This window comes from Chanodichthys erythropterus, chromosome 3 (assembly GCF_024489055.1).
Source record: "Chanodichthys erythropterus isolate Z2021 chromosome 3, ASM2448905v1, whole genome shotgun sequence".
In the NCBI taxonomy this organism is placed as follows: domain Eukaryota; kingdom Metazoa; phylum Chordata; class Actinopteri; order Cypriniformes; family Xenocyprididae; genus Chanodichthys; species Chanodichthys erythropterus.
Genome location: NC_090223.1, coordinates 6,976,719 through 6,993,448, shown reverse-complemented (window position 1 = coordinate 6,993,448; position 16,730 = coordinate 6,976,719). Strand labels below are relative to the sequence as shown.

The 16,730-nt window shown below is 41.4% G+C and overlaps 2 protein-coding genes across 4 annotated transcripts; both read right to left on the bottom strand.

Annotated features, from left to right (window-relative positions):
- Positions 1-492: 492 nt before the first annotated feature.
- Positions 493-5,431, bottom strand: LOC137016997 (E3 ubiquitin-protein ligase TRIM35-like). Its single transcript, XM_067380873.1, has 6 exons — positions 4,854-5,431; positions 3,833-3,928; positions 2,080-2,310; positions 1,980-2,002; positions 1,780-1,898; positions 493-1,591 (listed from the first exon to the last, which is right to left on the bottom strand). The coding sequence occupies exons 1-6, from the start codon at positions 5,247-5,249 to the stop codon at positions 1,095-1,097; spliced, it is 1,362 nt and encodes a 453-aa protein (XP_067236974.1). The 5' UTR covers positions 5,250-5,431; the 3' UTR covers positions 493-1,094.
- Positions 5,432-7,101: 1,670 nt separating this feature from the next.
- Positions 7,102-15,219, bottom strand: LOC137016988 (E3 ubiquitin-protein ligase TRIM35-like). 3 transcript variants are annotated; one of them, XM_067380863.1, is made up of 7 exons: positions 15,098-15,219; positions 13,292-13,576; positions 13,125-13,220; positions 12,662-12,892; positions 12,562-12,584; positions 12,362-12,480; positions 7,102-8,561 (listed from the first exon to the last, which is right to left on the bottom strand). In XM_067380863.1, the coding sequence occupies exons 1-7, from the start codon at positions 15,110-15,112 to the stop codon at positions 8,056-8,058; spliced, it is 1,275 nt and encodes a 424-aa protein (XP_067236964.1). In that variant the 5' UTR covers positions 15,113-15,219; the 3' UTR covers positions 7,102-8,055. The 3 variants fall into 3 exon arrangements, with proteins under 3 accessions (XP_067236964.1, XP_067236963.1, XP_067236962.1); XM_067380862.1 differs by lacking the exon at positions 15,098-15,219 and adding an exon at positions 13,652-15,091; XM_067380861.1 differs by lacking the exon at positions 15,098-15,219 and having other exon boundaries at positions 13,292-15,091.
- Positions 15,220-16,730: the final 1,511 nt, after the last annotated feature.

Sequence of the window (16,730 nt, the reverse complement as noted above, 5' to 3'; positions counted from 1 at the left end):
GCGGGCTCTTATCTGAACTCTGGAGCGGGCTCTTATCTGAACTCTGGAGCGGGCTCTTATCTGAACTCTGGAGCGGGCTCATGGCTGAACTCTGGAGTGGGCTCTTATCTGAACTCTGGAGCGGGCTCATGGCTGAACTCTGGAGCGGGCTCATGGCTGAACTCTGGAGCGGGCTCTTATCTGAACTCTGGAGCGGGCTCTTATCTGAACTCTGGAGCGGGCTCATGGCTGAACTCTGGAGCGGGCTCTTATCTGAACTCTGGAGCGGGCTCTTATCTGAACTCTGGAGCGGGCTCTTATCTGAACTCTGGAGCGGGCTCATGGCTGAACTCTGGAGCGGGCTCATGGCTGAACTCTGGAGTGGGCTCTTATCTGAACTCTGGAGCGGGCTCTTATCTGAACTCTGGAGCGGGCTCTTATCTGAACTCTGGAGCGGGCTCATGGCTGAACTCTGGAGCGGGCTCATGGCTGAACTCTGGAGCGGGCTCTTATCTGAACTCTGGAGCGGGCTCATGGCTGAACTCTGGAACGGGCTCTTATCTGAACTCTGGAGCGGGCTCATGGCTGAACTCTGGAGCGGGCTCTTATCTGAACTCTGGAGCGGGCTCATGGCTGAACTCTGGAGCTGGCTCTTGGCTCTTGGATGATTTCACCTCTAGAACTGAAATAATTATTAATTTAGTCTCATGATGAACAACCAATGAAAATGTTCAAAATATAGAATTTACTGATTCAGTGATTTGATGTAATACAAGAAAAACATTATTATATATTATTATATATAATTATGTGAAAAGTTCAGAAATGATCAGACACAAACACCTGACTGAAATAATCAGGTAAATGAATCATAAATCTCTAATTGGTCAAATTCTGTGAAGGGGAACATAAATGAAAACTTGTTGTTGATTGATCGGTTGTATTAAAGCAATATGAGTGTTGCTGTAGTGCTGGATATCAGTCATGTGATCATCACGGCCCAATCACAGCCACCGTACTGATATTCAGATCAACAGCTCTCTTACTCATGTGATCTGGATTAAAAATTGGAAACATGATGAAAGCAGGAAGATCCAGACCTACAGGAGTAACATTTACTGATTATTGACTGGTAAGATCCTCAGAGATCCTTCATGACACCAGAAGTATGGAAAGAATGTGCGAGTGAAGGTGGCTGTGAATGTGTGTAGATGTGTGTTAGTTACAGGATCAGAGAATGACACCGTTCCTCCATCATAGTCCAGATTCACTCTCAAACGATCAAGACTCTTATTAACAAATAAACCAGACGGTGAAAACGCATTGTTTGACACACTCCAGACAGTGTCAGAGAAATCCTCTCCCTCCCTCTGGGTTGTTGCTGAAGTTACTCCAATTTCCCACTGTGTCCATCGTGTTTTCTCTTCAAACTCCACATCCCAGCAGTGTGTTCCTGAGTTAAACCCCTCTGAACCCAGAACACCGTAATGGCAGGCAAATCTCTCTGGATTATTAGGAACAGGTTGTTTTTTCCTGCTGTATCTCACACTGGTCAGATCATCAGTCAGGACGAGCCATGGATTCGCAGTGTTTGGATCCAGAATCACAGGAGCTGATGAGACACAATCAACAGATTATTTTATTCTGACGTTCATATAATGATCAAGAGTGATCTATCTATCTATCTATCTATCTATCTATCTATCTATCTATCTATCTATCTATCTATCTATCATGAAGAACCTCTAACTCTCCACCCATCCCTCATTTCCAGCTCAGATCTTCTGCAGTCAGACTCACTGTATTGGACGATGTCCTGCATCTTCTTCCAGACTCTGAACGGCAGGTTGCCCAAGTAACGTTGCACATGAATCAAAGTTCCAGAAGCCATCTGTGGATCCGGCTGTGAGCTCTGGACTCTGGAAGAACATTCAGGAGTCAGAACTGCAGTGGCTTTGGATCAGAACCAGAGAGACCAGAGACAGGAGCAGATCACTCACCTTTCCATTGAAACTGGAAACTCCTGCAGAACAAACACACCATTTATCATCAAGAACTCAATCAATGAACCAATGATCAACCAATGATCTGAAATCAGACCTTCAGAAAGCAGACGTCACTGGCTTTCATCATCTCCTCCATGTCTTTGATTGTGTGTGAAAGAGCTGAGATGTGTTTGTTCATCTCCTCCAGCTTCTCCTTCATCATCTGCTTCTTCTGCTCCTCTTCCTCCCTCAGAGCAGTGATTGTAGCTTTTTCTTCATCTCGGAGAAACTGATGAAGCTTCTCAAACTGCTGTTTAATCTGACGCTCTGTGTGCTCAGCTTGAGACTGAAATCAGATCACATTCACTATAATCATCTCCATCAACACACATCAACACTTCACATCATTAATATCAGAGATAAACTCAGATACCGACATATAGCGGATCCAGAAGCAGATTGATGCTCAATGTAACACAGTTCGTAAGTATGGGAAGAAGGAGGTGGGAACCGGTGAACGTTCAACAAAACTTTAATATAAAATAAACAAAGAACAAAACGAAAGTAATGCCGGCAGACTCTCGCGGACGTCTGCTGGCCACACAAACATAATAAAACATAAAATAAAGTCCAGGCCTGGTCCTCTCTCGTCCTTCACTGTCGTCGCTCCTTCTTTTATGCTCCCGGAGCTCCTCCGTGAGAGACTCAAGGCCGGTGCGCCTCGCAGGTGGAGCTTGTTCTCTCTTGCGTCACCGGCCTCATGCCATTCCCTCACGGCTCTTGCCCACCCTTCTTGTCACATACCCCCATCGCCCCTTAGCAGGCCGGGGGATACTCCCGAGACTGTGCTCTACTCCCCCCCAGGGCCTGTCTCGGCGGCCGCAGCACCTGGGGGTAAAGACAGACGAGACGAGAGAAAGGAGATGGAAGCAAGGGGAGCGACAGAACGAGAGAGGGGAGAGAGAAAAAAAGAGAAAAAAAAAATTCTGAGTCCGGTTCCCGGACACACTGCCGCTCGGTCCTCAGCCAGCTGAGGCTCTTCCTCACGGTGCCATGCGATGGCACTGGACGCTCGGTGAACGGCTCGATCCTTGACCGCCTCCTGGTTAGCTGGCGATGGCTCCTCCGGCTGAGGGCAGCCGGCAGCGAGTCCACCGTCCCCTGCTCCTCACCTTCATGGTGGACGGTAGCAGGCTCCAGCCCACGGAGGATGACAGCAACTCCTCCACTCCCTCCTGGACAGCAGCCTCCCCACCTCATCCCAGGAGCATGACATCGGGTCTCCGTCCCACCTGTCACAAGGCTCCAGCACCACCGCCTCAGGCAGACTCTCGCAGTCTTCACTCCCGCGCTGCCCGAACTCTGCTGCACCGTGATCCCCCTCAGCAGCAAGGGCTCTCCGACAGCATGTCCCTCCTTCCTCCTGGGTTTCGGCACCAATGTAACACAGTTCGTAAGTATGGGAAGAAGGAGGTGGGAACCAGCGAACGTTCAACAAAACTTTAATTCAAAACGAAAGTAATGCCGGCACACCCTCGCAGACGTCTGCCGGCCACACAAACATAATAAATCATAAAATAAAGTCCAGGCCTGGTCCTCTCTCATCCTTCACTGTGGTCGCTCCTCCTTTTATGCTCCCAGAGCTCCTCCGTGAGAGACTCAAGGCCGGTGCGCCTCGCAGGTGGAGCTCGTTCTCTCTCGCGTCACTGGCCTCACGCCATTCCCTCACGGCTCTCGCCCGCCCTGCTCGCCACACTCATTATTTACAGAAATAATAAACTGGAATCCATTATATTAAATATATCAGATCATAACTGTATATAGTGATCCTACAGCTGTAATGAAAATGACTGATTCTGTTTCCTCACCTTGATGTGTTGAACTGTTTTCTCAAACTCTCCTTTCATTTTTTCATTGTGTTGAAGTTTCTTCTGTAAGGACTCCCGTGCTGTATTGAGCTCCTCCTAGAATTTAACAAAAACACAGTTGAAGCTCAAACATCATGACAATGATTCAAAGCACAGGAGTCAATCCACCTCTGAAAGTATAAAAAGAGCACAATTAGTTTTGGGGTGTCCTCGTCAAAGTCCTGATTGAACCCAATTGAGATGATGTGTAGGACCTTAAACAGGCAGTTCATGCTTAAACCCCTCCAATGAACTGAAGCAATTCTGCAAAGATAAGTGGGTCAAAATCCACCACAGAGTTGTGAAAGACTGATCTCCAGTTATCACAAGTGTTCAGCTGCAGTTATTACAGCTAATGGGGGTGATTACATGGGTGATAGGTGTTGAATCATTTTGTTTGAACATTTAAAACTATTTACATGAGACACACAAAAAAAAGAAATCAGCAAATACTTTTTCACAGCACAGTGTAGGTCATATGCAGTGTTGGGGGTAACGCAGTAGCATGAAATACGTAATCTTTTTTTTCATCTAACTAGTAAAGTAATGCATTACTTTTACATTTGCATCAAATTATGTGAGTTACTTTTTCAAATAAATAACACAAGTTTACTTTGTTTCCTAGGTATTGACTGACAGCTCTCCTGTCCTTATGTTGAGAGTATGTTGAGAGTCTCTCGAGAGTAATGCTGCCTTCATGTGCTTTAGGAAATTTGAAAATTCCCACTTCTGAAGTTGTGATTATGTAACAAATTACTTTCCATAACAAGTAACTTAGCAACACAATTAGTTACTTTTAGGGAGCAGAGACATCGCCGGATGGATGGAAGTTGGCAATGTTTCTAGGAGCCTCTGATTTTACTTAAGCTGGACAATGACACCATTTTCTTCTAGAGCTGCTGTGCAGCAAAAACTATTTACCAGTTATCACTGTAAAGCGGCTTTGACACAATATGTGTGTAACAAGAGACATTTGTCTTACCTTATATGATGGAACAACTTCACTGATGGGTTTGACTGTGTGATTGACGTGTTTTTGTGAATTCTTACACTTCAAACACACAGGCTGCTTGTCCTCCAGACAGAAGAGTTTGAGTTTCTTACTGTGTAAACTGCAGATCTCCTCAGATCCTGATGAACTCCTCTCATTTCTCTCCTTCAGGAACGACTCAAACAAGTTTTTTAACGCCATATTGACTTGAGGTTTACTTTTTAAGGATCTTTTCCTGCAGACAGGACACTCCTGAGTTTTCTTGGTTCTCCAGAACTGTTGAAGACACTCTTTACAGAAACTGTGACTACATGATAAAAGAACAGGATCCTTGAAGATTTCATGACATACAGGGCAAATATAATTATCTTCAGCTGCTGAAGCCATTTTCACTGTTTGAGCTCCAGCAATCTTTACTTTCACTTCCTGAACGACGGTTTCAAGAATGAATCACAAGGATTTGCTGTCTGTTTAGAAACAAATGTCTCAAAAATCCTCCACTGATTTCTGATTCTTCGTTGTTTTTGTCGAGACACAAGTCAGTTTGACAGGAAGGTGAAATGAGTCAGTCTCTTCCTGGTCAGTGTTGTAAGAGGGTGAAGTTTATGATCTTGTGGAGGAGTTCAAACTGCTCCATATCAGGATTTCTTCAGGCTAAATATTAACTAAATGTAATAGCATCGACACTCCCTCAAGTATAATGCTAGAAAACATCTGATCAAAAGGAACACAAGATCACATATATTGATAATAAATACCTTTAAGGCCCTTTCTTTCTGTGTTTTATTTATTGCTCTTCACTGCTGGTGTTTATATGTGTCACACTCAGAGTATTAAAGTAACATTTATTTAGCCCTCTCTCTCTCTCTCTCCGCATGTTTACTGGTCTTTAGCACCGCCGCTGATACTCTGCACTGTGTTGTGTATATTTGTGGGATGAATTCATTAAAGAATCCCTTCTCTCTCATTTATTTAGTTCTGACATAATGTTCAACAATTTGCCGTGATGTTCAAAATACAACAACATAATGTTCAAAATAAACCGTGCCGTCATCAGTTCTTCTGCAGCTCAGCGCAGCAGAATAATAGTCCTTTGCTGCTCTGGATTCTTAATGCGTTTATTACAACTAAATTTAATCTCTTTCTCGTCAAACAGCTAGACTAACGAATGCCTTGACACAAACCATACCGAGGCAGAGCCTAGAGAAGGCTTTCTTCTGCGTGTGCATAATTTTGACTACTTACGTGTATATATCTCAGAAATAGCATCATTATACTAGTTTATCTCACCTGAAACACGGAAGGCCTGTGCATTCAGTAGCTCAACATTTGGAAACAAGGGCACGGCTGCTGGCTTTTATTGATTTCTCAGGTGCATTCAACACAATTAGGCCACATGTGTTAGTTGAAAAGCTTGTGAAACTATTTAACCTGGATCTTAGTTTGGCAAGGTGGATAGTCTTTTTTATCAAACAGGACTCAGTGTGTGCAAGTCAACCATCTTCTAAGTTATGTTCCTCTATAGCAGGGGTCAGCAAGTAAATTTGGCATCGGGTTTTGGCATCAAAAGAAGGCCAGAACATAGTCAAAGAATAATTTAAATTAAATTGATGAAAAATGCAACTAAAATTGCCTGAGACAGACTGTTACAGTGCCTTTTGTAACAGGTAGTGAGCTGTTACTCTTAAATCCTCCAGTAGGACAGTCATTAACAAAAAGCCACATTTTTTACCGGGTTTTACACTGGATAAATTAATAAAGCAGAGTAGTGACACAAAACCTGGCAAGTATCTTCATTCACCAACTTGCAACCTTGCTAAAACACATATGTGAGAGATGCAGAATGGATAAAAATAACTTGAATAAGCCCATTAATGGCATGTTTGAGTCATGCTCTTCACGAACTATTATTTGAATTGTAATTTTGTGATACAACAAGCTTGGAATTTCATTTGGCTGTAAGCTGAAATTAAATTCAACCCACCAAAGTGGCTAGTAGGAGTGGCTGTCTTACCCACCACAGCTGAAATCTACCCACATTTGGCAGGTTGGCAGGTGTTAATGTCAAGCCTTGCAGCTAACTAATGCGCTATGGTCATTAAATGACTTTCCTGAGGTAAATGTGACATCACATGACATATTGTTAACTAATTAGCATCCCGAGGCGTGCCTCATCTCAGTCCTTTCATTTAGCAATTGAATGAACAATCACTCAACACTGAGGTATAAAAGTCTCGTCTTTATTGTGTTTGTCTTGAGATTATATAGATGGAATACTAGATAAGTTACATGGATTTAACCAATGAAAGATGCAATACCTCATATCGGATCATGACACAGAACTTTGTACATACAGAAAAAAAAGTCTAGACATGGTAAACTTCTGGCTTTAGGCACCATTCATCCCAGAGCAGCCTTTAGGGCCCTTTCTCCTAGACAAAGAAACAGGGACCTTCCTAAGGGTTTCCAAGAAACACACACATACACACATAGATAGAGTGTACATTACAACAGATGTGTGATGAAACAACAACAACTCTTCTTCCCTCACACCCTTGCAGCCTTAAAGACCAGAAGAGAGAAAACAGGGAGAAACAAAGAAAGAAAAGTCAGGTTGATAAAATTTATCTTACACATATTGTCCTCCTGTTTTATTGGCCTCTTTCCCCTGTTGAAACACTGATTGATCGATTACATGAGACATAATACGTTTCGGTAAGCTGTACGGTATCTTTCAACATACCTTCTAATGTTCATTCATGTTTGGTTACATGTCCTATCGTTTGGATTAGAACAGCAATAAACCACTCCTTCCAAATCCAATCAAAATTTCACTCGGATCGAGCTCAGTCAGATTGATTAAGGTGTTTACACAAAGGCTTTACAGTCTGATTGAGCCTTAGAATTATTACTAATTAATTATTTGGTTGCATGTAAATGTAATGAAACCACATTAGTTGAATATGATTACTTAAAATTTACACGCAACCAAATAAGCTCCTTTGAAATGTAAGACTCGATGCTGTTCTCTCTGGGGCCTCTGCCATGTTTATTATTGTCGCCTGTCATGATGAGTCATTATTTACAGCCACTGTACTGATATTCAGATCAACAGCACTCTTTCTCATGTGATCTGGATTAAATATTGGAAACATGAGGAAAGCTGGAAGATCCAGACCTACAGGAGTAACATTTACTGACTATTTCCCGCTAAGATCCTCAGAGAGTCACCATAACAATAGAAGAATGGAAAGAAGGTGTCAGTGAAGGTGGTTGTGAATGTGTGTAAATGTGTGTTAGTTACAGGATCAGAGAATGACACCATTCCTCCATCATAGTCCAGAGACACTCTCACACAATCAAGCTTCTGATTAACACAAAATTCATTCATAGATGATTCACACTCTCCATCCTCATCATAACTCACACTCCAGACATCAGTGTCGAAGAAATCACATCCCTTCCTCTGGTTTGATGCTGAAGTTACTCCAACAGTCCACCATGAACTCTCTTTAACCTCCACATCCCAGCAGTGTGTTCCTGAGTTAAACCCCTCTGAACCCAGAACATAGAGATGCTGGTCAAATCTCTCTGGATTATCAGGAACAGGTTGATTGATCCTGCTGTATCTCACACTGGTCAGATCATCAGACAGGACGAGACGTTTATTCGCAGTGTTTGGATCCAGAATCACAGGAGCTGATGAGACACAATCAACAGATGCTTTTATTCTGATGTTCATATAATGATCAAGAGTGAACCCAACACAGATTATTATGAATAATGACACTCGTCCTGTTGATCAAACACATCAGACATTTTCCTCTGATCACTGTCAGTGCTGTTCTATTTCACTGTTTCAGACCGCAAGAGACGGTCAAACGTAGTGGAAGGAGTTGCGTTTCGCAAGCCATATAGAGAATCCCGCATTAATTTGACACCTGTCACCTTGACCAGTGATGTGTTGGAAGCTATATCCATTCCGTTCACATCACGGTCAGTCTCTTTGTCATTCTTGCAAAGAGATCTCAGTTGGGCGAGCACAGCTTTTTTGGTGAGCAACTGCTTCACACTATAGCTGTGTCTCGGGAGTTCATATTGGATTATATTGGATTATATCGGATTATCGTTATGTGCATTGGATTTATTCATCGGACCAGATAGCCACTGGATATCCAGGGTTTTTCATTGGTGAACCAGAGCGATACTCATTTTCACGAGGGTTACCAAATTTGCTGTTTTTCTCTGCCTCTAATTTTTATTATAACCCTACTGGTAGACCAGGCATTTTTCATTTACTGGTGTGGGAAGTTATGGCAGCTTCATTCTCTCTCTGCTCAAGTCCAATTGATCTTATGGATGCTCATATACAATGGCCCACTTGCTTAGACATTGATCACCTCAGAAAGGCTTTAATCGATCCATGTCCTGAGTGTAGTTCAATGTCCTTGGAGACGAGACAAGATCGATTGGCAGAATTGTATCCTGAATTTAACACTTCTGCTCCACCAGCTGGGACATCATTGCATGTGGGTAGCAAGCGTTCAGCCAGTAGAGTTGAAAAGCCTTCAAAGAAAAAGGGGACATCCTCAGAGTCAGATACATTGGCCCATCAAGTAGCTGAGCTTGCAAACACAGTTCAATGCATTAAAGTTTTATTATCTATAACCCCTACTCATCTGAATGTGAGCGAGGGAACAAGGGCATGTGTATGGGCTTCTCCTTTCCCAGGAGTGAGATGACATCCAGTTTTTCCAGAGGGGAACCAGACACCTTGTCTCATTCGGCCTCTGACTCATTAGATAAGGATGAGCATGATTATTATTATACACCCTAGGATGAGACCTCTTGTGTCGCACAGCTTCCCAGTAAGAGGATTTCCTAATGCCAAGCTGTCCTGACTTTACAGATGTTTCTTCTGTGTTTCGGTCCGCTTCCTCATCCAGACCAAATTCGTGTGGCTCACACGCTAGCAGCAATGGCTAAGGCCCAGGAAAAGTGCCTTGGTAACATGCCTCCAGTTGAACCATGAATTTCTTCACTGGTAGTATCACCAGATGAAGCCCTTAGACAGAATCTTCGCTGTCCTAGCCCGGATGTAGATGCACAGATGACCCGTTGGTCAGGATTTATAACACCGTCTCAGGCTTGAGTCGTGTAGGGAATTCCATGGCTCATCTTCTATTAGTGCTTCATTCTACTATGAGCATTAACCCACCGGACAATACCACATCAGAGTTGCTTAACACTTCCTTGCAGGCCTTGGGTCCAATTGCTTTCTCTAACGGAAAGACTCTTGAGCTTATTACACAAGCTAGGAGGCAGGTTTCGCTAGCACAGTCTAAACTCCCAGAGCTTGCCATAATCTTCGTCAGCTACCATTGGTACCTTCACAAGGTTTTGGTCCAGTTGCTCAAGAAGCTCTTAAGCGCATGGTTAATGCAGTGGAGTCACGTTCCCAGCACTTTGAGCACAGTGTAAATTATTATGGGCCATCCACACAGCGAATGCCTGTTAATTTACATTTAGTCATTTAGCAGACGCTTTTATCCAAAGCGACTTACAAATGAGAATAGTAGAATCAATCAAATCAATATGAGAACAACAGTACATAAGTGCTGAGTGAAGTCACAGTTATGACAGTAAAGTGCTCGTAGCAAGGATTTTTTTTTTTTTTTTTTTTTTAAGTAAAATACACAAATAGATGGAAGGAAAATAGAAATCAAGGTAAGTGCTACTATTACTGGGTCAAGTGCTGGCGAAAAAGATATGTCTTTAGCATTTTTTTTGAAAATGGCTAGAGGCTCAGCTGCTCGGATAGAGCGTGGCAGGTCATTCCACCAGCCAGGAATAGACCCGGAGAAGGTCCGTGAGAGCGATTTTGTGCCCTTTTGTGATGGCACCACAAGGCGCCGTTCACTTGCAGAACACAAGTTTCTGGAGGGCGCATAAGTCTGAAGTAGTGAGTTAAGATATAGCGGTGCAGAGCCAGCGGTCGTTCTGTAGGCAAACATCAGAGCCTTGAATTGGATGCTAGCAGCTACTGGCAGCCAATGCAGACTGATGAAGAGAGGAGATCACACAAATGCGCTCCAACACAGGCAGGGACAGTCTTACAGTCCTGCACAGCAGGCTGCTCGACCTGGTCCTGACTCAAGAAAGGAGGCATTGGTCCATGGTCTTTGACGGGACACTTTACAGACTGTGACGGGACTCTTACAGACACACTCGAGAAGGGCTACTGTCTTCAGTTCCATCACAGACCCCCATTATGCACACATACTCAGTCCATAGTGGTTTGGGACCCTCGTCAAGCTCTTGCTCTATCTCTCAAGGCCCTGAAGCTACTGGAAAAGGGTCCAATAGAGTTAGTAACTCCCAAATCCACCTGGGGGGTTTTCAATCAAAATATTTCCTCATTCGAAAGAAAGATTGAAGTTTCAGGCCCATCTTGGATCTCAGGCACCTGAACAGGAGTCTCAAACACCTTCTTTTGCACATACTGCATGTCATAGATGTCCTACAAGCGATCGAACCCGGCATGTGGTTTACTTCTGTGGATCTGAAGGATGCATATTTCCACATCCCCATTGCACCTCTTCACAGAAGGTTTCTTCAGTTCACGTTCCAGGGCAGGATACACCAATACTTTTTACACCTTCTCCCATTTCAGTGCTGGTTGATAGCCAGACGATTGTCAGCAGTCCACAATCGACACATCCTGGTTTGGTTGACAGTTGTTCTGTCTCCCTGAGGCTTTGGAGACAGGAACAATTATCGGACAGCATTTAGGTGGGTGAAGTCCTTGTGACTTGGTTGTATTTGTCTTCCACTATGTTCGACTGTTTCTGATGTAACCTTGGTTCTATGAATAGTGGAAGACCGCCAGAGTCTCATTTCACTCTGACTTCAGAGACTGACCGTGACATGAACGGAATAGATATAGCTTCCGGCACATCACTGGTCAAGGTCACAGGTGACAAATTAATGCGGGATTCTCGATATGGCTCGCGAGACACGACTCCTTCCACTATGTTCGACCGTCTCTGGCGGTCTTCCACTATTCATAGAACACCAGTAACCAGCGTTATAAGTTTCACACTCATTTTTCTCAACAACTACAAACATTAAATGTGTGATTCAGACATTTGTGTCCATCAAGAGAAACTGATACTTTAGGAAAGTTAAAATAACAATAAATCAATGAGATTTGTTGAGATTAATGCTGTAGATGAAAAACCGTCAGTGATCTTCAGCAGCATCTGACCATCTTCATTTTATTGGATCTTATAGTCTGTGTATTGTTTTAAAATAGTTTATTCTTACTGTCTGCTGTGTTTGACTTATTAAATTATTATTATTATTATTATTAATAATAATAAGAAAAAAAGTTTTCTTATTGTAACTCTTCCAAACAAGCTTCAGTTTGTGTCATGAAGAACCTTTAACTCTCCACCCATACATCATTTCCAGCTCAGATCTCCTGCAGTCAGACTCACTGTTTTGGACGATGTCCTGCATCTTCTTCCAGACTCTGAACGGCAGGTTGCCCAAGTAACGTGGCACATCAATCAAAGCTCCAGAAGCCATCTGTGGATCCGGCTGTGAGCTCTGGACTCTGGAAGAACATTCAGGAGTCAGAACTGCAGTGGCTTTGGATCAGAACCAGAGAGACCAGAGACAGGAGCAGATCACTCACCTTTCCATTGAGACTGGAAACTCCTGCAGAACAAACACACCATTTATCATCAAGAACTCAATCAATGAACCAATGATCAACCAATGATCTGAAATCAGACCTTCAGAAAGCAGACGTCATTGGCTTTCATCATCTCCTCCATGTCTTTGATTGTGTGTGAAAGAGCTGAGATGTGTCTGTTCATCTCCTCCAGCTTCTCCTTCATCATCTGCTTCTTCTGCTCCTCTTCCTCCCTCAGAGCAGTGATTGTAGCTTCTTCTTCATCTCTGAGAAACTGATGAAGCTTCTCAAACTGCTGTTTAATCTGACGCTCTGTGTGCTCAGCTTGAGACTGAAATCAGATGACATTCACTTCAATCATCTCCATCACTTCACATCAACACTTCACATCATTAATATCAGAGATAAACTCAGATACTGACATATAACAGATCCAGAAGCAGATTGATGCTCGTTATTTACAGAAATAATAAACTGGAATCCATTATATTAAATATATCAGATCATAACTGTATATAGTGATCCTACAGCTGTAATGAAAATGACTGATTCTGTTTCCTCACCTTGATGTGTTGAACTGTTTCCTCAAACTCTCCTTTAATTGCTTCATTGTGTTGAAGTTTCTCTTGTAAGGACTTCAGTGCTGTATTGAGCTCCTCCTAGAGTTGAACAAAACACAGAAAATACATAAATTATCCCTTACATGTGAAACAAGACACATTTTTCTTACCTTGTATGATGGAGCAACTTCATTGATGGGTCTGACTGTGTGACTGACGTGTTTTTGTGAAGTAAAGCACTCTACACACACAGGCTGTTTGTCCTCCAGACAGAAGAGTTTGAGTTTCTTACTGTGTAAACTGCAGATCTCCTCAGATCCTGATGAACTCCTCTCATTTCTCTCCTTCAGGAACGACTCACACAAGTTTTTTAACGCAAAATTACATGGAGGTTTGTCTTTTGGAAATCTTCTCCTGCAGACAGGACACTCCTGAGCTTTCTTGGTTCTCCAGAACTGTTGAAGACACTCTTTACAGAAACTGTGACTACATGATAAAATAACAGGAGTCTTGAAGATTTCATGACATACAGGACAAATATAATCATCTTCAGCTGCTGAAGCCATTTTCACTGCTTGAGCTCCAGCAGTCTAAACTTTACTTTCACTTCCTGAATGATGGTTTCAAAAATAACCATGAGTACCACAAAGATCTGCTGTCTGTTTAGAAACAAATGTCTTCTTTAAAGCATTTTTTTTTTCATTCTCCACTGATTGCTGATTCTTTACTGCTTTTGTCGAGACATGAGAGTCAGTTTGACAGAAATGTGGAAATGAGTCAGTCTCTTCTTGGTCAGTGTTGTAAGAGGGTGGAGTTTCTGATCAGCTTTGGGTATTTTCAGACAATATCAGGATTTCTTCAGGTTAAATTTTAACGAAATGCATTCAAAATTCAATGGCATTGTGTTTTACAAAAACTGTTTCATGAAATTGAAAACTGAGTCGAAGGCCGAGAATTAGTGTGTGGTTTTGCAGATTTGGTTTGTGGTTCTGGTGTTTCAGTGTCAGCTTTCAGAAATTGATTTTGTGTGCAAGCAGTTGAAAAAGTTCAATGACCTCATTGTTTCTACCTTAAATTAATACATTGTTTAAATTAATACACTGTTAGCTAACTGCATGATTTGTATATATCTCAGATAGCATGTAGTCATTGAAACAATGTTGAGTCAATGTTGATTTCTCAATGCTAATTGCATTGAATTGTCGTTAAAGGGATGTTGCTTCAGTATCACCATTGCACCCTCAGTTACTGTTGAAGCAATGTTGAGATTTCAACCACAAATCAATGATAATATTATTGATTCAACAAGAGATATCTTTTCAACATCGATCTTGATTCTATGTCACTGCTTTTGAATCAATATTGAAATGAGCAAAAATAATCAATGGTAATATTGTTTGCTCAATGTTAATGTGATGTTGATTGAACTGAAATGTCATCATAAAATAATGTTCTGAACAACATTAATAGTTATTTCTAAAAACATATTTCTGTTTTTGAGAAAACCTTTTAAAACATAAATGACACCTTTCCAGCAATTGAGTCGACAAAAGCATTACAACCTTTAAAAACAACATTACTTTATAGAAGTCTGTAAGTACAAGTGGACCAACGGTTCAAGTTTTCAAAATCTGGCTTGCATCAGACTACTTCCTCTTTTCTTTTTGAAGCTCCAGAGCAGCTGCAGTGAGTTCTTCTGCTGACCACTAATAATATGTTTTTCACATCCATAGCACAGTTAACAGTTTTTACAAATTAAAAGTAAAAAAAGAAAATGTTTGAATTGTCTTTGTGACATGTTGGTAAGACTACAAATCTTTAATTAAGTGCTAAATTTATTTCAAAGTGACTAATTTTAACTAATTCAAAGTTTGTTTTCTGAAAACAGCAAGTTTTCTCAGAGATTCATTTTGTTTTGACCATGCATGTGCAAAATCCAGTGGGTTTTGTACAGGAAACAGAAATGATTAGTTCACCTCTCGAGTCTTCATGTCCGAGTCGTCACCTGACTGAATGAGGGAGCGGTGATGTCATCAGCCGCCAACGGTAGATGATCAAAGATCATTACTTTAATCATCATTGTTCACATTATTAGCCGTTTAAAAGCTCTATTGAGAAAATTTAAACATGGAAAGCTAAAAAAAAAAACAATCATAACAGGCTACTTTATGGCTATTATTCCTGATGCAGGCAGAATCAGAAAAAAACAGATAATAACAATGATATGTTGACAAAATCAGTAAGGAGTTTAATCAATTATTAAATACAAACATTAAGTAAAAGTGTTATGGCCTCTTCATCATATTTTTTGGCTTTTCTTTTCTTCTTTACATCCATCAGATCTAAAAGAAACATTAAATCATGTGAGATTTCAAATGAGAGACAAATGTGAAATGAAAAGTGAAGCTCAAAGTCCAGATCACTGATGAGTTCAACAGTCATTTTAATCCCATCAAATCTGGCATGTGTTTACGGAAAGCATCATTAACATCTATGGTCTTAATTCCCATTGAACTCTAAATCACTAGTTTGGTCATGAAACTCTAGATGGATCAGGCTTGACATGTAATCTGAAAGCAATCACAGTTTCCTACATGACACAAGCGGAGTCTCTTCTAAACTATGACACTCAGCTCACAAGATGTTCCATTTCCATTTGTATCTTTGCTTTTCTGTATTTCTTTGTGCTGTTTGATTATTTGAAGAGTTTGGTTCCAAAACGCTATCCATTTATTTTGATTAATTTGAGTAAAAAATGTGTTTTCTTTACCAAGAAAGTGGCAAGATGAAAACCACTATTTTCTGTCCCAATACTGGCTTTTAAAAACTGTTTATGATTCAGTTTTGGGGACGGTGACAGAAGTTTGATGCTGTTGTGTGAGAACAAGCATCAGCAGGTGTGTGCCTCATCTTCTTAATCTGCTCACGTAAATGATTAGATTTCAATGGCTTACGTTTCTTACCCACGGCAGAAGCCATGCGTGGAATATATCACATTCGACAGAGAAGGGAGAGTGGCGTTTGTCGCAGTTTGGTTTGATATTCAACAATGTTTTTGACGCCATTGTATGCGAACACAACTGAGCTGGATGATGACATCACTGATTTCTACAGTGCTGATATAAAGATAAATTAACTAAATTAATAATTATTGATTATTGACTGAACTTACTTAAGCTGGACAATAACACATTTATCATGTTTTGGAACCAAACTCTTCATTTGTTCTTGTTTTCTTTATTTTTATTTGACAGTAGTATTTTTTACCTGAACAAAGCACATACTGAACCATACCAAAACCGTGAGCCTAAAACCATGATACAATCCGAACCGTGGGTAATCTGAACCGTTGCACCCCTAGAAAATTGGTATGCTTATTCGAAACCATGATGTGAGGTCCCATGCCAAATTTGGGAACAGCGCCACCTACAGGTCATGAGATATGACTGTGGCTATTTTCAAAGCTACATTTGCTAATAACTTTGAACAGTTTGACAGAAAATCATGAACTTGATGTATATGGATTCCTTGTGTCATGCTGAATCTGAGGATATCGATTTTGCCAGGATTGGACAAACCAGGTGTCTGGCGTTTTAAATTTTGTCAAAT

Bases quoted from the DNA above. Each gene is read 5' to 3' on its own strand.
- LOC137016997 (XM_067380873.1), bottom strand. From the start codon at position 5,249: ATGGCTTCAGCAGCTGAAGATAATTATATTTGCCCTGTATGTCATGAA. The intron at 1,899-1,979 runs GTGAGTGATCTG...ATGTTCTTCCAG, and splicing joins TTTCCAGTTTCAATGGAAAG to AGTCCAGAGCTCACAGCCGG. The intron at 1,592-1,779 runs GTGAGTCTGACT...GTGTCTCATCAG, and splicing joins GCAGGACATCGTCCAATACA to CTCCTGTGATTCTGGATCCA.
- LOC137016988 (XM_067380861.1), bottom strand. From the start codon at position 13,687: ATGGCTTCAGCAGCTGAAGATGATTATATTTGTCCTGTATGTCATGAA. The intron at 12,893-13,124 runs GTGAGGAAACAG...ATCTGATTTCAG, and splicing joins AAACAGTTCAACACATCAAG to TCTCAAGCTGAGCACACAGA. The intron at 12,585-12,661 runs GTCTGATTTCAG...TTTGTTCTGCAG, and splicing joins ATGACGTCTGCTTTCTGAAG to GAGTTTCCAGTCTCAATGGA.